The sequence below is a fragment of the Myxocyprinus asiaticus genome, chromosome 23, assembly GCF_019703515.2.
Source record: "Myxocyprinus asiaticus isolate MX2 ecotype Aquarium Trade chromosome 23, UBuf_Myxa_2, whole genome shotgun sequence".
Taxonomy (NCBI): Eukaryota; Metazoa; Chordata; class Actinopteri; order Cypriniformes; family Catostomidae; genus Myxocyprinus; species Myxocyprinus asiaticus.
Genome location: NC_059366.1, coordinates 27,767,479 through 27,785,631, shown reverse-complemented (window position 1 = coordinate 27,785,631; position 18,153 = coordinate 27,767,479). Strand labels below are relative to the sequence as shown.

The following is an 18,153-nucleotide window of genomic DNA, read 5'->3' as shown; positions in this document are numbered from 1 at the left end:
TTTCGGTTTAGGTATAAAGGTGAGATCTGATGCTTAGAAATATCTATAAAAAGTATAATGTAAATTTAAATTATTGTTACAAAATTTACCCAACCCCATTCATGAACCTAACCAATTATCAACTATATTAAACATGAAACCTCTTTCATGTTTTATATCGTTGATAATTCTGAACCTAACCAATTATCAACAATATAAAACATGAAACCTCTTTCATGTTTTATATAGTTGATAATTAGTTAGGTTCAGGAATGGGTTTGAGTTAGGGGATCTAAAATAATCAATATGACTGTGTAAAGTAACCACACTAATATATTTATAAGTATAATAAAACATATTGCAGTTAAACACACTATTCGAAGATTCATAGTGATGCCTCCCTTTTAGACTGCCCTGCTGCATGCGTCAGACACAGACGCCAGAGGGTGTTTTTGGCATCTGCAGATTGACACGCTGGGCTCTAGCACAAGCAGCAGTATTTGATGCCTCGGGAGTGAGAACAGGTTGTCAAATAAAAATTTGTCATGAAAGATGTATATTCATATTTTACAATATATTAAGAAATAATCCAGAAATATATAAAGTTTGTAAATTACTTGTTTATAGAGTTTATAAATTTGTATTACCTTTTTTCTTTAAATTACTGATAGAACATACATTTGCATTACTGGAATGATTAATATAACAGAGACAATCTGCTTGAATTTCAAGCTCTGAGAGTAAAATTTAAGTTCTATAAACCACTCTGTGCTTGTTCACATCATCTATTACTCTGAGGTAATATTACCAGAAAATTAACATGATCAGTTCATTCATGTGTACCAATAAGCATGTAACTTCTATTAATTTATTGCAGCAATTGTAACAAGTAAGGTCAGAGATTGAGCTAACGCTTGAATGGAACACAAAGCTTTGTGATTTGAAGTGGTCATGTAATTTATTAAGAAGATTTCGGCTTGAATCGAGCATTCAAACTACTGTGTAGAATGTTGAAAAGGAAAAGCAGATGGCAAAGGTACTTACACAAAGAACATGCAAGGCTACAGCCCCCTCCATTCGCTCCTGGTTGGTGAAAATATCATCAGGGAACTCATGTATACCTGCAGAAAACACACACACACACGTACGGTTACAAGAACAGCCCACACACCCACGTGTAAAACGTAGCGCAGCACACGTTTCACATAGAGATTTCCCTTTCATTATACATCATGTAATTAAACATACCGAACACTACAGTGGAAAACTAGTAAATGCTTTCAATCACAGAGTAATTATACACAGCTAATGCACATTTTATCAAGTCAGGATGTGGTGCCTTAAGCCTTTGTTTCTCTTAAGTGTCAAAAAAATTATTTTAAGTTAATTCTTTATCAAAAGGACGCATGTAGCGATATTCTATAAAAGCTAAAATATTATTTGTTTTTCCGTACCATACCGGTCCATCTCGCACACAGTGCACAGAACGCAAATTTAAATATTATCAACATATTTTGGGCGCAGCACAGTTTTTGTAACCTCGCCCACCTGTAAGCGTTATCTGCACATGTGCCTGGAGCTGACTATACTTAAGAGTTTCACAAAGCAGTCATAGTGTGAATGCATCGAACTAGTCTTTACCTGTTCATGGCTGAAAGAGTATACTATTAAATGTAATTTACGATGTAATAGCACGCAGAAAAACAAAGTATACCCTAGCTTTTACTCTGCTGTTATATCTACAAAAATTATGTTGTCAGAGATAATTAACTTATCTTCAGAGTGTGGTTATTATTGTAAACTAACACTAAATCTAGTACAAATACTTACAAAAACATTTTTTTTTCACAAACTGAAATAATGCATTAAAACAAAGTAAAAAAGATAATCTGGCATGAGTTTACTGATACTTATAACCAGAATGGAGACAAATAAAAGTGCAATGGCTGGTGGGAAAGAAAAAGCTCATAAACATGTTACTGTACAGTATATTTATTTTTGTGCAGTGATTTGGTCCTTCATAGGATTCAAATCTCAGGCCATTTTATATGTCACTATAAAAAATAATTTCATACTTTACTTTGAACATGAAATTATTTCTTCTTGCTTTGTGTATTTTAAGCTAATGTGTGTATTTATTTCCATGTTAAAAGTCTTTCTTACATGAAGTAATATGCAACTATAAGCCATTTGTAGGTTGATTACACCTAAAAGTGTAACACTTTGGGGCTATCAAAACATTGTTCTATTTGAGCGGCCCCTTTAGCCTGACACAGCAACATTGGCTCGACCAATGTTGAGAGTCTGAAGCTGGCCTATCTGTTTGTACAACTAATGGAAGTTTTCTGGAATCTATTTAAAAACTTTTTTTTTTTTTTTTTGCAATTCCGTTTGGAGACATTAGTGTCACAGAAATTTCACACATTGGCATGAAATGTTCTCAAAAATTACAATTTAATAAAAATTTAATAAAAAAGTCCATAAAACAAAAACTTTAACTATCACAACCATTCCTGAAACTATCTAAAACTGCACTAAATTGTGAAGTAAATTTGAAAATAGAATTAAAATTAAAATGAATGTGAAAATGCAAAACGATAGCAGCCTTTCTTCAGAAAGCATGGAGAACTATCTGAAAGTGGGACTGGTGAAATTTTCAGATGCTATTCTTGTGCTTCTGATGCATTACTGCTGCTCCCCAGCCATCACTGCTCTGTTAACAAGCTATTCACTGGCACAGCATGTCACCTGGCCAGCTCCATTGATAAACCTGAAGCCTGCGAATGGAATCAAGACATTGAAAGTGCCCACTTAGTTGCCCGGATTCAGTTTTACATACTGTAAGATGGGAGCGGCAGAGTCAGCCATGAGCTCTCTCAAGTATTGCAATTACGCTTGTTCCTACACAGCTCGTTGCTATGACGTCAGCATCCAAGATACGATGGCCCTGATTGAAAAGCGTTCAGACCCCAGAGACTGGTCCTGTTCCATTTGGGGAAAAAGCTGATTTCTCACCGGAAACCTAATTTGTTCCAGTGTCAACAGAAAAATAGTTTTGAACATATGTAGCTTTGAACATCTATGTCACCTTTTACAATCGACAGAAAGATAGAAAATATCTTTGTGTACATAGAGAGACTAAAATACACTGTTTATCTGATCTTCCCCACACTGTTTTCCACAAAAAATTATTGTTAGAAAGAAAGCATTCTTTTCTCTGTAGAATTCTTTTATTCGTTATTCATTTTGTTTCAAGTATTCTTTTTCAATTGTATTGCATACTTGAGAAACATCTTCACAGATTAAGCTGCTAGTCATTGCAGTACTGAAAAAACTTCCTCTTCCTCTCATCACAGAGGAAAGAAAAATTACAAATGAAACCTCTTTAATATCTCAAATATTTCTGCTAAATAACAATAAGATTAAATGGAGAGCAAATGGAAGCGTCCAATTATGTCTCCTGATTCTTTTTTTTTTTTCTGAGAAAAAAGTAAGAAAGCAGCAATCTCACATGTCTCCTCTAGTGTTTCCGAAAAGATCTTAACAGTATTTCACACTGTACTCAGATTTGCCAAGATAACAATATTTTTCAAAAAAATTTCACTTTGAATGCAAACTTTTGTCATAAAATGCTTCCAAGATAAAATAATCTAGGCTATGCCACCCACATTATATGGTACAGCTCTTTACTCTTACTGTATGTAAACAATTGACACAGTTGTGTCTACTTTTATTTTATTTTAACTTTAGAAGAACCATCTGATACTTTCACCCACCTCACTCAAACGCATACTCATAGAAACACCTGCTCACTCATTGGTTCTTGGCATTTTGGAGATGTCCGAAAGAGAAATTTTTTTTTAGTTCAGTGTACTGTTGACTCAAGAACTGTTGCAGTCGGTTCATTCAGTCAGATTTGTGAGCTGGTCGGAGTGGTTTATTACACAAGAAGAGTTAGCAAAAGCAGACATCAATTGTTCTTGGATCATATCACTCCAAATTCTCCGCTAATTTCAAGACAGAGTGTCGGGCAAGTACATGAGAGGTTTAGTAACCTCTCATGTACACAGGAGACAGAGTAAATTGTGTGTTGACCCCAAGGATTTTTTGAGAAACATCTGATACCTTAATACTTAAATGAAATACATAACTAAGAACTTCAATAAGTGTCCTGAGCTATGAAAGAGCGACATCTGAGCAGTAACACTTTCATCTTGTTAATGCTACTCTCTAGAGCCACCACATTGGGAGAGGACAGTAGACAAAATAGAGGCCAGTTCTCAGTTTCACAGAAAGATCAACATAACTGTATTTGTATAACATGGCAGTCATTACAGGAATATGTGCAAGAGTGTTTGTGCGTGTCCATGGTTGCACATTGTGCAGTGACATTCTCTCTCAGATCACCGGGGAGGATGAATGCGTCACAAGGCTTCACGCTGCCTCCCAATGCCCTAAACACCATAGAGTTGAACTAGAGTTGAAACTACCTAACAGAACTCGCACAACAATGTTTAACCACCCAACAGCATACAGAGATCAAGTGAGGGCCCTGTCACCTGGCCCTTCTTTACATACAGTACATCTAATGACACTAATCCTTCATTCTTTACGCTGAAAGCCCCTGAAACCATGCCAGTGCCCGGTGGATTGGAGATGCAGAATGAACTGTGTCCACTAATAGCACTGTTTATTAGCACACACTTTTTGCATTGTTTTAGCTCCAGATTCACAATTATGCAAACCAGGTAATGGGGCAAACACTGCCACAAAATACGTATTAATTGCAATTTATACAGTGCAGCTCTCCATCTTGAGGGCTGGTTCTGAGTTATGGGTTGTGGAGAATGCAGCAGAAAACACTGCCCTACAATGGTAAAACACAGTAACTACATCAACACTGAAACTGAGAAAAATGGCTTCAAAGTTTTTAGACTTTCCAACCAAATGTGTTGTACATGCATGCAATTTTCACACTGTTTTCTCAGAATCTGAGCATAGTGCACTCAACTACACAGCACATCTGTGTATATGCTGGATATCAGTGCTGTAGTACTCGAGTCCAGGACTCGGACCCGAGTCCGACTCCAGTCGCAATATTTATGACTCGTGACGCATCTTGGACTTGAACACTAATGACTCGGACTTGGACTTGAGTGCATTCTGACTTGGAGGAGTGGACTTGTTACAACCATTAAATTGTTTAGTGCGAGGTTTTGGAAAGAGGGGGTGTGGCTTATCCAACGGCTCAGCCTGTGGAAGTTACAAAATGGGTAAAATCGCTAACGACACACTTAAAGCTCATTCAGCCAATAAAATAACGTTTGCTATCTAACCAGACACCTTTAACATTACATCAACATGCCAGTGCCCCAAGTTGTCAGTTTTGGTTACAGTGATTTTACCTCAGATGTGAAGAAATATTCAGCAAAATGCAAAACTGGTCAAAGAGTGATTGAGGAAAAGCTGGTGACAACCTCTAATTTCAACCGGCATCTTTCCCAGGTGCACCGCAAAAGGTAAGCTATATTCTAGAGTTGCCACCCATCCATTATAATACGGGATCATTTCCTGTACAATACACTCTGAAAAGCTGAACTTGTATGTGTGTCAATAAACTTGAAGTGACAACAGCACTGTGATTTTTTTATAACACAGACAAGGACTCGTAACTTTTATTCGGACACGAAATTGGTGACTTGGACTTGGACTCGAGCAGTGAGGACTTGAGAATCGACTCGGACTTGAGATCTAGAGGCTTGACTGAGTGCAAAATTATTGCAACTGTTTAGGTGAGTCTCCGTGCAATTCAATTGCTCATTTCACAAACATAACTTCTTCCCAGCACCCCAAAACACAGGGAAAACATTGCCTCATCACTCATAACTCATAACAAAAGACTTCTGATGACAAACAGATGACGATAAGTGCTGGAGCAAGAGTCATTTGCCAATTTGTATCCCGGAAACAACAGATCTGTACTGGAGTTCTTGGTTTTCATGGGTTTTATTGTTGGTATGGCCTGAATTAGAGAGTCACAGCCTCCCGGATCTGGTCCCTTCACAAATCATTCTGCAACACTCCCAGGCACAAGAGCCTCTGATTAATAAAATTTCAATTATAGTACCAATGAATAAAGCAGCACTAAACAAAAGCTAGCTACTGTGACTGGATCAATTAAAGAACACAACAGCAACAGTGAACTTGGCAATGTTGAAAGCGTCTAAAGAGAGCTCCCTTCTGTAATAATGGTGAAGGCAAACAAACAGAAATTAATTTAAAATCATTTTATACAGCAGTTAGTTCCAGGCCTCTAACCTGATTGGACAAACAGTGTTCCAAGAATTCAATATAGTATACAAGCTCTGGGATGGTTTCAGTTTTTGTCTGTGTTTGTGGCATTAATGTGTGTAAATGTAAGTTACTTAATATGGCAAAAATTGTAAGTTACTTTATATAGGATATATTGATATAGGATAAAGGAATATTTTACTCAAAAATTCTGTTTCATGTTGTTCCAAACACAGGTGACTTCTTTTCCTGTGTGGAACTCAAAAGGAGATGTAATGCAGAATGTTAGCCTCAGTCACCATTCACTTTCATTACACATCTTTTTCCATACAATGAAAGTGAATGGTGATTGAGGCTAATCTCCTACCTAACATCTCTGGTCATACTGATATTCACTACAACAGCAGTCTTGCTCATGTGATATTGCTTAATTATTGTATGAATATGTACTGAGTTTAAACAAACAGACTTGGCTGTTTTTCTAGAGCAACTTCTATGTACCAAGCAAGAATTAGACAAGATAATTTTGATGTGCTTAGAAAAGACTTAATTCACCCTGAACCACGAGAACCAGAGGAACGAGAAAGACAGGGATGATTCTCAGCAGAATTAAGGCCTTGCACAGCCTCCTCCTTCAGAGTTCCAGGAGACTAATGGCCCGCAGGAAGGACATGAGGACTGTCCATATAAATTAACCAATGTCAGTGTGACCCCCTGCTTCTCCTCTGAATATGATAGGAAGCTGGGCATTAACTATTCAACAACTCCCCGTGAGGACACCATTTGGGATATAGTCACAAGCATCTAAAATATTTTCATTGCAATTTTGCACATTAAGCTGTTTGAATAAGCCTACTTCAAAGGCTCAAAATCAGAAGATGTAATGCTTCTGCTTCAAAGTAGACATACAGCAGCTGTCAATCATGCACAGATTGTTACAGCATCACTGAGGGCCAGACCTCTGTAATACCACTCAACAGGAAGGCAGCATCTGTTGTCAATTTAAGCTAATTGATTAAATTAAACCACTTCTGTCGTCAAGACAAACAGAAACTAGCGAATTTCTCCCTCCTGAAGGAGCTGAAGTTCTTTAGTTGTCATGCAATTGCTCTGTTTCAATGTGCACTCAATGTGTGCCCAATTACAATAACCTGAATTCCCCTATATGTACAAACATATTTAAATATGACAATATAAATTCTGCCTCTTATATAACGTCTACACCAACAGACAGTCACAGACAGACAGACAGACAGACAGATAGATAGATAGATAGAGAGATAGATAGATAGATCAGCATCTGCTCTCCACAGATCACACACAACATTAGGAAAGAATGCAGACAGCTCTGTGAACTCAACCAATATAGAGCACAAGTATTTAAGATATTAAATTAACTTTAATTAATTCATACCCTGTAGCATGGGTAAGCCAGATGGGAAGAAAATCTGGAGAAAATCTGTGGTAAGGTGAGACATGGCAGATACTCCCCTGCTGTTGGTACTTTTCTGGACTCTGGAAGCGGTTGAGGGGATATCCGCAGGTGATATACACAAGTGAGACATAGTGTTCCTGTGGCTCAACTGGTAAGTGCTGCAGTTCAATTCCAAGGGTACACATAGGCTACTGATAAAATGTACAGTATACTTTCAATGCATTGTAAGTTACTTTGGAAAAAAGTGTAATGCAAGCGTAGAGAGAAAGACAACAAATTAGAAATTAACTTAGAGAAATTCCAACATAATGTACTCAATAAGTTAACTGGAGTATACTGCAGTTTGACAGTAATAAACAGACAAAATTACAGCATAATGAAATTGAGACTTATTGTTTTGTTCTTCATTATTTATGTTTGGTGATTACTATAGAAGCCCCTCTGGGAATTTCATATGTTGTCACTGTCATTATAATGCCTGTGTGGTTTAAAACAAATTTCCCATGGGAGCTCTAAAGATATCACACTTTCCGCTCATCAAAGATGCCAGTCAAACAACTGATTCACTTAGTGACCGAGCTAGACAATAACAAGTGGAGTTCAATGACACATACAGTACTTGTGGCTTCTCACACAAGTAGAGATTCACTCTGAACTTGTTTCCTACCTCCATCAAAGGTTAAAGTGAAATCACATATACAGTACTTGAACATTAGGCCCCTGTTAAAGAGATGGTAGGGGCTCATTTTGCTTTAATTACTGCCTCAATTCAGCGTGGCATGGAGGTGATCAGTTTGTGGCAATGCTGAGGTGGTATGGAAGCCCAGGTTTCTTTGACAGTGGCCTTCAGCTCATCTGCATTTTTTGGTCTCTTGTTTCTCATTTTCCTCTTGACAATACCCACAGATTCTCTATGGGGTTCAGGTCTGGTGAGTTTGCTGGCCAGTCAAGCACACCAACACCATGGTCATTTAACCAACTTTTGGTGCTTTTGGCAGTGTGGGCAGGTGCCAAATCCTGCTGGAAAATGAAATCAGCATCTTTAAAAAGCTGGTCAGCAGAAGGAAGCATGAAGTGCTCCAAAATGTCTTGGTAAACGGGTGCAGTGACTTTGGTTTTCAAAAAATACAATGGACCAACACCAGCAGATGACATTGCACCCCAAATCATCACAGACTGTGGAAACTTAACCCTGGACTTCAAGCAACTTGGGCTATGAGCTTCTCCACCCTTCCTCCAGACTCTAGGACCTTGGTTTCCAAATGAAATACAAAACTTGCTCTCATCTGAAAAGAGGACTTTGGAACACTGGGCAACAGTCCAGTTCTTCTTCTCCTTAGCCCAGGTAAGATGCCTCTGACGTTGTCTGTGGTTCAGGAGTGGCTTAACAAGAGGAATACAACAACTGTAGCCAAATTCCTTGACACGTCTGTGTGTGGTGGCTCTTGATGCCTTGACCCCAGCCTCAGTCCATTCCTTGTGAAGTTCACCCAAATTCTTGAATCGATTTTGCTTGACAATTCTCATAAGGCTGCGGTTCTCTCGGTTGGTTGTGCATCTTTTTCTTCCACACTTTTTCCTTCCACTCAACTTTCTGTTAACATGCTTGGATACAGCACTCTGTGAACAGCCAGCTTCTTTGGCAATGAATGTTTGTGGCTTACCCTCCTTGTGAAGGGTGTCAATGATTGTCTTCTGGACAACTGTCAGATCAGCAGTCTTCCCCATCATTGTGTAGCCTAGTGAACCAAACTGAGAGACCATTTTGAAGGCTCAGGAAACCTTTGCAGGTGTTTTGAGTTGATTAGCTGATTGGCATGTCACCATATTCTAATTTTTTGAGATAGTGAATTGGTGGGTTTTTGTTAAATGTGAGCCAAAATCATCACAATTAAAAGAACCAAAGACTTAAACTACTTCAGTCTGTGTGCATTGAATTTATTTAATACACAAGTTTCACAATTTGAGTTGAATTACTGAAATAAATGAACTTTTCCACGACATTCTAATTTATTGAGATGCACCTGTATATTGTATGTGTGTGTGTGAGTGTGTGTGTTTGTGTGTGTCAGCTATTTTACAATGGTTTCCAACAGCTCATCCAATCAGATTTTAGAGCTGGAATGACTTTTATAAAGATCATTTAAACATTTGTCTATGAACTTTGGGAAAAGCTTCAAGTCAGCCATCATTCCTGCTTTATTGTTATGTTAAATATTGAGGGATCATTCTTTCAAAAAAAAAAAAAAATTAAAAAAAAAAAAACTCGCACAAAATAACTTTTATTTGGTAAATCCCTACCATGTCCATATGATCCTGCAGTTTAAAAATGACTTAATGCCAATGCTGAACCCTACAGACAGCATTCACTGACATTTTTCTGATCACTTCTCTATGAAATACAGCACACAAACTGCTGTCGATGATGTAACTTAGGGGCAGATGCTGAGTCATTAACCGATTCCATGAAAAAGTTCTCCCTCGAATATGATTTCCCCCTAAATCCTGTTTTCCCATAGATGACTTAAGTTTCCACTCGTCCATTTAACAATGTGCATTTTGTTATTTGCAATTAAACATTGCTGAAGATGCATAATCCAGTGCATGACGTCTAGGGCTGCAACTAACGATTATTTTGATAATCGATTAATCTAATGATTTTTAGAATGATTATTCAACTATTTAGCAATTATTACAACAATTAATCATTAGCTCTTAACCGATTATTCAGCTTGTGCCCCGACTTAAAAGGTTGTATTAAACATGCTTACTAACAATAAAGATGACAAAATCATCTTTTAAAAATACCTCTAAATGACATTCACTGAAGTAAAGGACAGAGCACAGAGAAATGCCAGTTTCGGAGTTTGTAGTTATTTTCATGATCTGCTTCCGTATTATTTGAACTTTAATAAAGCTATAATGCATTAAATATAACTGCGTTTAAGGTGTAATGCCAGGGTGTCTCCTTTAAAGAGCTCCGGCTCTGCTTATTCCACAACGAGAGTGCTTCTGTATTAACTTATTTTGTTCTTTTGCATTATATTTCCCTCATACTTTGCGATCTACATCACTCAAAGTTGTTTGGAAAGTTTAGAGTGCATCTGGACTGTGAGCTGTGTAATTCTTCCTCTCCTCAGTCAGGCGCGAACTGCAGTGCTGCTCTCACAAGTCATCATTAGAGTTTCATATGATCTCATGTTACGTTAAATGAGATCAAATGACTATTCGACATCAAAAAATGTTGTCGACAATTTTTTATCGTCGAAGTTGTCGATAACGATGACTAATTGTTTCAGCCCTAATGTCCTCAAAAAACTGTTTCCAGTGAGGGTATACCAGGCCCAGTTGACATGCATTATCAACTGATGTGGAATTACACAGAAGAGTATTGTAGGGAAAATTTAAGCTAATGCAGTAACATCAAAGCTGGTGAGCTGCTCGTCTGATGCTTTATCCACCTTATTTTTCAGCGAAACTATGGCGCCGGCATTATCAACCTTGAATGTGGACCACTTCTTGTATCAGCCACTTCCATCTATTTTAGCAATACAAAAATACTACATTATGCTGCTTTATATTACAGGCTGGCAATATATTTTATCATGTTATTATCATTAATTATGATTTTCATAAACTCATTGGTTTTGAACGCATATAGTTTTACCATATATTGCATTTTGCCATCGTTTTATCACACTGTTGCACAGGCAGAATGAATGATAGATCAGGCGCTGACTGGACAGTCCTCCACGCCGTCTGACACGCCTCCACAACATTTACACTACCAGCAGAGAGCAGAAAGCCACTGGGAAAATACTGCTTTAACTTTCTTTGTGCCAAACTTCATCTTGTTTCATCTTGGCAAATTAATAAACGCATTTTACTCTCCGTTCTCGTCAGAGAGCATTCTCTCTTTCTTAGCAGTGTACAGTTAACCGACACGCAGATCTCGATCTCGGTAAACTAAGAAGCAGATTTTATTACCATCTCTTCAATACAACACACAGCAACAAGTGAATGATTTACTTACTCTTTTACTATAAATGCTGAAGTTAGAAAATTATCTGACATTAAGCCATCATTCTGCTGTACATCCTGTGGTTGTGTGATAGTTGGGATAGACACAAAAATAAGAGCAAGAGAATTCAGAACGAAACACCAAATATTATTTGAAACCAAGCATGAAGCTAGCTAGGGTCATAGCAATAGGATGAGTTTCTTTCATCCTTGGAAAAGGGGAGAGACATATAAGTGACCAGAAGAAAAAGTGAGATACCAGGATAACAGGAGAAGCCACTTCCTGTGTTCTATTACCACTTCACATGAGCGTTCTTTTTGAGAACAACTCTTCTCTGAGCTCTGATTACACGGCCACGAAAACTTCCATTTTTGTTGTGCATTTTGTTATGTCTGTCTGTCCTTGATCTCATCTCTTGTGTGTTTTGGAAACTCAAACTATGCCACTGAAGTGCTATTTCAGATTAATGACAAACAAAGAGTCAAGCTTTTACCTTCAGTGCACTTGAGGTGTATTCCAGACTTGGCTTTTCATTTTTGATCCTTGTAAAGCACGCTTGATATCTAAGATACCCCATATCTGACAGATTTTACAGAGAATTTTGTTAGATAATTGTCTTTCTCTCAATCTCTGGACCATTGACAGCAGAGCCACTTCCCTAGAGGGGAAGTTTGACATGAATCATTAATTTCAGAGAGAGCTGTATTTGGAGTTTGCTATAGGATTTTTTTTATTTTTTTTATTTTTTTTTATAAGAGAAGTCAAGAAAAGTCACAATGGTTATTAACTTTCGTAAAACTCAGACTACATTTATATGACATTATGGTCTTTATATGATTGGCTTACAAGGCACATGTTACCAAGTTGGCCACTTTTTCTAATGATACAGACCAGAGGGTCAAGGTTTGGCTTGTTAGCATCAGCAATTAGCTCCTGCTAGTACAGTAGATGCCATCCATTTTGCAGACAAAAAGCACGTTTCTCCATTGAGACCACTACAAGTAAATCTCTGATTGAGAGGGGTTGAGGTGTTGATTGTAAACATGGGTAGTGGCGCTCAAGTGCTTCAGGTATGGAGTTTGAGAGGGGACACTCAGAACTGCTAATTAATGACTTGATTTAAATGCCAACAACACTAGTCCTCTCTACGGTCTGCCTTCTCAAACACAGCTTAGATAGTGAGATCAATTAGTCCTGGATTCAATTAAAGCTATTCACAAGCATCTAAATGCTGCACTAACATCAGCGTGCGATTGTTTTAACTGAGCTCTATTCACTGGTACACCAATCACAGCTACTTTGTGCTGCTAATTGCTCCCCAAATGATAAATCATTAATCAGCAATCCAAGAGTCCTTAATAACAGGACTTTTTCTAGTACACGCAAAAAATGTTTCAACACACACAGAGTTCTACTAGTATACTAGCTGGTGTTTCCATCCAGGTCTACAGATAAATAAGATACAATGTTCTGTACCTGCTTATGTAAAAAGGTTAAAGCGAAAATAAATAAGTGATGTGAGATTGAAGGCATGTCAAGGCCAAATTATACTGTTTCTGAACTAAAAGACTAAAAGACTCAATTTCTCTAACACTCAAACACACATACAGCAGAAGAAAAGGTGGCTAGGATAAGCATATTTGATGATACATGCAAAGTCTTTCTCAAATCCCTGACTTTTAAATCTATGCAGGATCAAGCAGGATTGACCGGCACTGTAGTAACTGGGTGTAGTAATTGGTGCAGGTCCATGCTGATTACATAAGCGCACGAATATTATATAATTCAAACTTTTATAAATTATTCATTCTAATCCTATACATCATTAAATAGATCTCAAAAGATAAGGCTTTTAAGAACAATGCACAAATGTGCACTAATCTACATTACATTGTATGGTGAGCAGAATTTATTTGTTTCCTTGGAAAGAGAAACTAAATTACTAACAATAAAGGAAAATATGCTGATGAATTCAAGAGAGGAAACATTTTTGGTTCTGTGTTGTCATCATGTGACTGTAGACCTTTAAGATGTTTTGTCACAAAGTTTTCAGAAACATTCAGAAAACACTAGAAATGTTCTGTTTTAAATTGAATTAAAGTTATGAGACTGATTGATTTTCCATTCAAAGTACACAGTAAGAGCTAATATATTATGTTTTATAAGGAAGATCTACTTGCAATTAATGAAGCGTAAATCACTTTCTATAAAAAAAAAATACCTGCTAAATGGCAACAAACTAATTATTGTAGCTCACTGTATGCAAATCATTATAGCACTTAGGTTGTTAGGTTGATTTATAGTCAAGACAACTGCCTCTAAAAGATGTCTTTGGCAACAATAAACCAACTAGAAGCTTAAAGCAAAATTTTTGCTGTGTTTGAGCAGGTGACATGAAACAGTCTCACATTTCTTTAACCACTAAATGATATTTCTTCCAGATTGACTCTGAATATAATGATCAATGCAAATAAAGTGGGAGAATAGTTTCCTTTGGCAGAAGCCCCATTCTAGATTCTGCCAGAAGATGATGACGGCAGGGAAGAGGAGCTTTCCCCTTATGGGAGGACAGGACCTAAACTGTTGGTGATGGGGTGGGACCGCAGGTAGCCGGTACGCTCCTGCTCGATCGAGGGCAGCCTTTGGGGTGTCAGGGATTTGGACCAATGTCTCCACCTCCATCGCGGGACATCGGTCCTGGAATTGCCCAGCTTCCCCGCAGCTCCAGCAGACCGGCCCAGACTTCATGCCCACACCCGCGGCAGCAGATTCACCAGCCTGTGTGGGAGAGCGGAGAGGGTTAAGGAAGACCTGCGGGTTGATGGCCCACGGGACCAGGGAACCGGGTTTGGGGTCAGAATTCCCTGTTTCCGGGGAATAGGAACAGGATGAGGGGAAGGAGAGGGGAAGGGAGAGAGAGAGAGAGAGAGAGTAGGTGGCTCAATGGCCCCCGAATACGCAACCATATGGTCCTCAGCCAGCTGGACTGCCCAGCAACGCTGGTCGGTGGTACTGGACCCACATCGCTGTCCCTTTCAGTAACCGGACGATGAACTGCTCCAATGCCACCAGATCGAGTATCTCCTCAGCGTTGTGATCTCCAGCCAGCAGCCACCTTCGGCAGGTGTCATGGAGCTGTCGAGTGAATGCGAATGGCAGCCGAGTGTCAGTGAGCGGAAATGTTGCCGTTGTTGCTCTGGGCTTCGGCCAATCCGCTGCAGGATGGCTTTCTTCAGATCTTCGTACACCAGGAGGTTGGATGCAGGTAGTTGGTGAGCTGCAAGTTGGGCTTCCCCGGACAACAGAGACATGAGGCAGGCTGCCCACTGAGAGCTGGGCCAGTTCCATGGTCCCATCATCTGCTCGAAGAGGTCAAGTAACGCCTCCTGGTCGTCTTGAGGTCCCATCTTCATCAGCGTGACGTACGATATGGGTGTAGGTGGGTTCGGGTTCATGGCGGAAGACCCCTCCTGGTGTACCAAGCTCCATAGCACCTGCTGGTCCTCCGCTTGAGCCTGGAAGAGCATCAGGAACCGCTGCTCCTGTTCCAGATACAGCTCAAGCAGAGACTGATGTTGGGCATGGTGAATACTGGCGAGGGTCTTGAATACTTTGGCCAGTGGCGAGGACTCCATGACGGCGTTTTCTTCCTCCTAATTCCCGGGTTTCAGCACCACTGTGATAAGTCACTTGTTCAGGTAGGAAGGAGGAAGCAGGAGCCGGATAAACAATCCACATAAGTTTCTTTATTTACACTACTTTTCAGTATAACACATATGGTGTGCTTTTCAGCAGGGCACACACACTCAAGTTGGTCTCTCTCACTCTCTCCTCCAGCGGTCTGGACTGCCCTCTTATCCCTCTCCAGCTCTCACTGTAACACAGAACAGCTGTTAGAAATAATTTCCCACAGGTGTCAATCCTTACCGTTCCTCTCCCAGCCTTATTCTCTACAGACGTCGCTTGGCCACGCCCCCATCACCACATGGCTCTATCACTCTTCTCTGTCCTCTGCACCAACAGCTGGTGTGTGGTGAGCATACTAGCACACTACAGCTGCTGTCGCATCATCTAGGCGGATGCTATACAGTGGTGGTGGTTGAGGAGAACCCCCTGTTCACAATGTAATGTGCTTTGTAATGTCAGAAAAGCACTATATACAGTAAATGCAATGTTCATTAATTTATTCAATGTTAAAATACATACTGTTTAAAAAATGACGTAAACACAAATAAGGTTTACGTCTTCTGGCTATACTTTTCAAATAGTTGTATTATTTCAAAAATCATGTTAACACGTATAAAGTCTTGGGGCTATACTTTTCAAATAGTGTGTATTTTAAAGTACTGTTCTGTATATGGACTGGCCCCATTCATCTCCATTGTAAGTGTCTTCCTGTAACTGTGATATTTGTGTTTTCTTAAAAAACAATAGAAAAGGTTAAATAATTTTGTGTAGTAATAACTATTATGCCATAAATGCTGTTAATTGAGCTTAAATTGCTTTGAACATGGAAAATGCCTTTAACATGTAACATTCACCTATTAGAAGATAATGTTGGAACTGGTGCATTTTTCTGAACTAACATCCAAATAACATTCTACTTCTCAATGTAGTTTACTATCTGTACAAGGCATTGTCATTTTGGGTGATGCACACTCGAATCTGCTACTATGTGATGTCATTATCACATTATGTGTGGTTGGGTCACCCACAATTTACTGGGAGAGTGGTCTGGTCTGGGTTGGCCAGATGGGAGATCATGAAGGCCAAAGACCACTGAGCACTGCCTCCGCCTCTAATCCCTCTACACATGGCAGCTGACTCTCGTGAGGAGGGGCATACATCAAATATGAACGCAACAAGAAGCGTCTAATGCATTAGTCGAGTCACTAATGACATTGCGGCACTTTTAAATGTAGAATCTGATGGGCAAGAAAAATGTAAATCTGCCTCTATCTCTATTCTGTTCATTCTGTATTTGTATGTGCAGGGTGTTTGGGGACAGCATGTGTCCATCAGCTAAGCTCTACAAATCCTGTCCTAATCTGTTGCATGATGATATGTGCAGCAAGCCTGAAAAAAGAAATATTCAATATATCTTCTCCTTTATTTTTATATGGTAGGCCTTATGCCATGGGGTGCACACAATGCACAAAAAAGCTTTAAAAAGGACCATGTGTAACTGCTTGTGGGTTTATGAGATGAAAAGGAGCGAGTTTCAAGGCTTCCCTTCTCCAAGAGATGTGTGTTGAGACAATTCAGTCCAGTTTCTGCGGAATATGAATCAGTCTGCTGCTGTCACCAGTATGGCAGTTAAGAGTTCTCTCCACTGTTCCTTTAAAACCAGTTCCTCAAAACACACGTTGTTGTATTAAGCTGTTTTTTTAAGTGCTTAAAAACTGGGTGGCACATAACCTAATGTGATGGATATCTAATGGAAGATTGAGGACTTAAAGGGCCAAGAGAATGAGAGAAGAAATGAGAAGAGAATTCACAATTTGTTCAACAAATTCCTAATGTATGTTCCACTTTGTGCCCATATGTAAGTTAAACAGCTTATGCAGAAAAATTACAGTGAAAAAAGTTATACATTTTTTGATATTCAATACTTTCTTGAATCCAAGCTTATTGTATAAAGATAGCTATAAGTAAACAATTTCCCCAAAGAGTGTAAACCTGTTTGAGCATTCCAACATGCCAACATTGGCTCAACCAATGGTGTCAGTTTGGGGTGGGACTATCTGTTTTTTCGATCAATGGCAGATAAGAGGAAGTGTTCAGGAAACATGTTTAAAGGCAATAGGTGTGTTGGAGTTCATGCAGCGCTGCGCAGACCAATCGCGCTGAACTTGAAGCAGAGCATGTCGGTTAGAAATTTTGTCCACCTTGAAACAGCGCCAATGCCGCATCACTGTGACATATGCAATTAAAGTACCATGAGAGCGGTTCAAGAGCAGCCGTCTAGCTCAGCTGCTGCAGTTGCTCCTGAGGAGCTGCACAAGCTCTGATGACAACACAGCTTATTCACTATTGGCCAGACTTACAACGTGACAATGATGCCTTCTACACCCGTGTAACTTTCTTTATTTCGTGAAACATAAAAGGTGAATTTGTAAAAAGTCAGGATTTAATTTACATGATTTAATGAAAGTCAATAGTGATTCCTGTCTGCCAAGCTAAAAAAAAAACAACAAAAACAACAACGACAACAACATAAAACCCACAGGTAAATCAATCGATAAGACTCTGCATTATAATCCAAGTCTTCTGAAGCACTACAATCACATTGCAATGAACAGAGCGAAATCTAAGTCATTATTTACTCTCAAATATTTGTTGCAATTCAACCCTCAAATCATGTTGCATAACCAACAAGGTTTGATGTTATTGATGTAGCCAACATATTTGATTTTAGCGCTTTATT

At 39.0% G+C, this 18,153-nt stretch overlaps 1 protein-coding gene across 4 annotated transcripts in view; it reads right to left on the bottom strand.

Moving 5' to 3' along the window:
* The window catches only part of LOC127414343 (sodium/potassium/calcium exchanger 3-like), a 127,913-nt gene that overhangs the window by 36,662 nt on the left and 73,098 nt on the right, over positions 1–18,153 (bottom strand). For all 4 annotated transcript variants that reach the window (XM_051652303.1, XM_051652302.1, XM_051652305.1 and 1 more), the window contains one exon: positions 1,024–1,100. In XM_051652303.1, the coding sequence (XP_051508263.1) occupies positions 1,024–1,100 (77 nt within the window). The remainder of the gene's footprint in view (positions 1–1,023; positions 1,101–18,153) is intronic.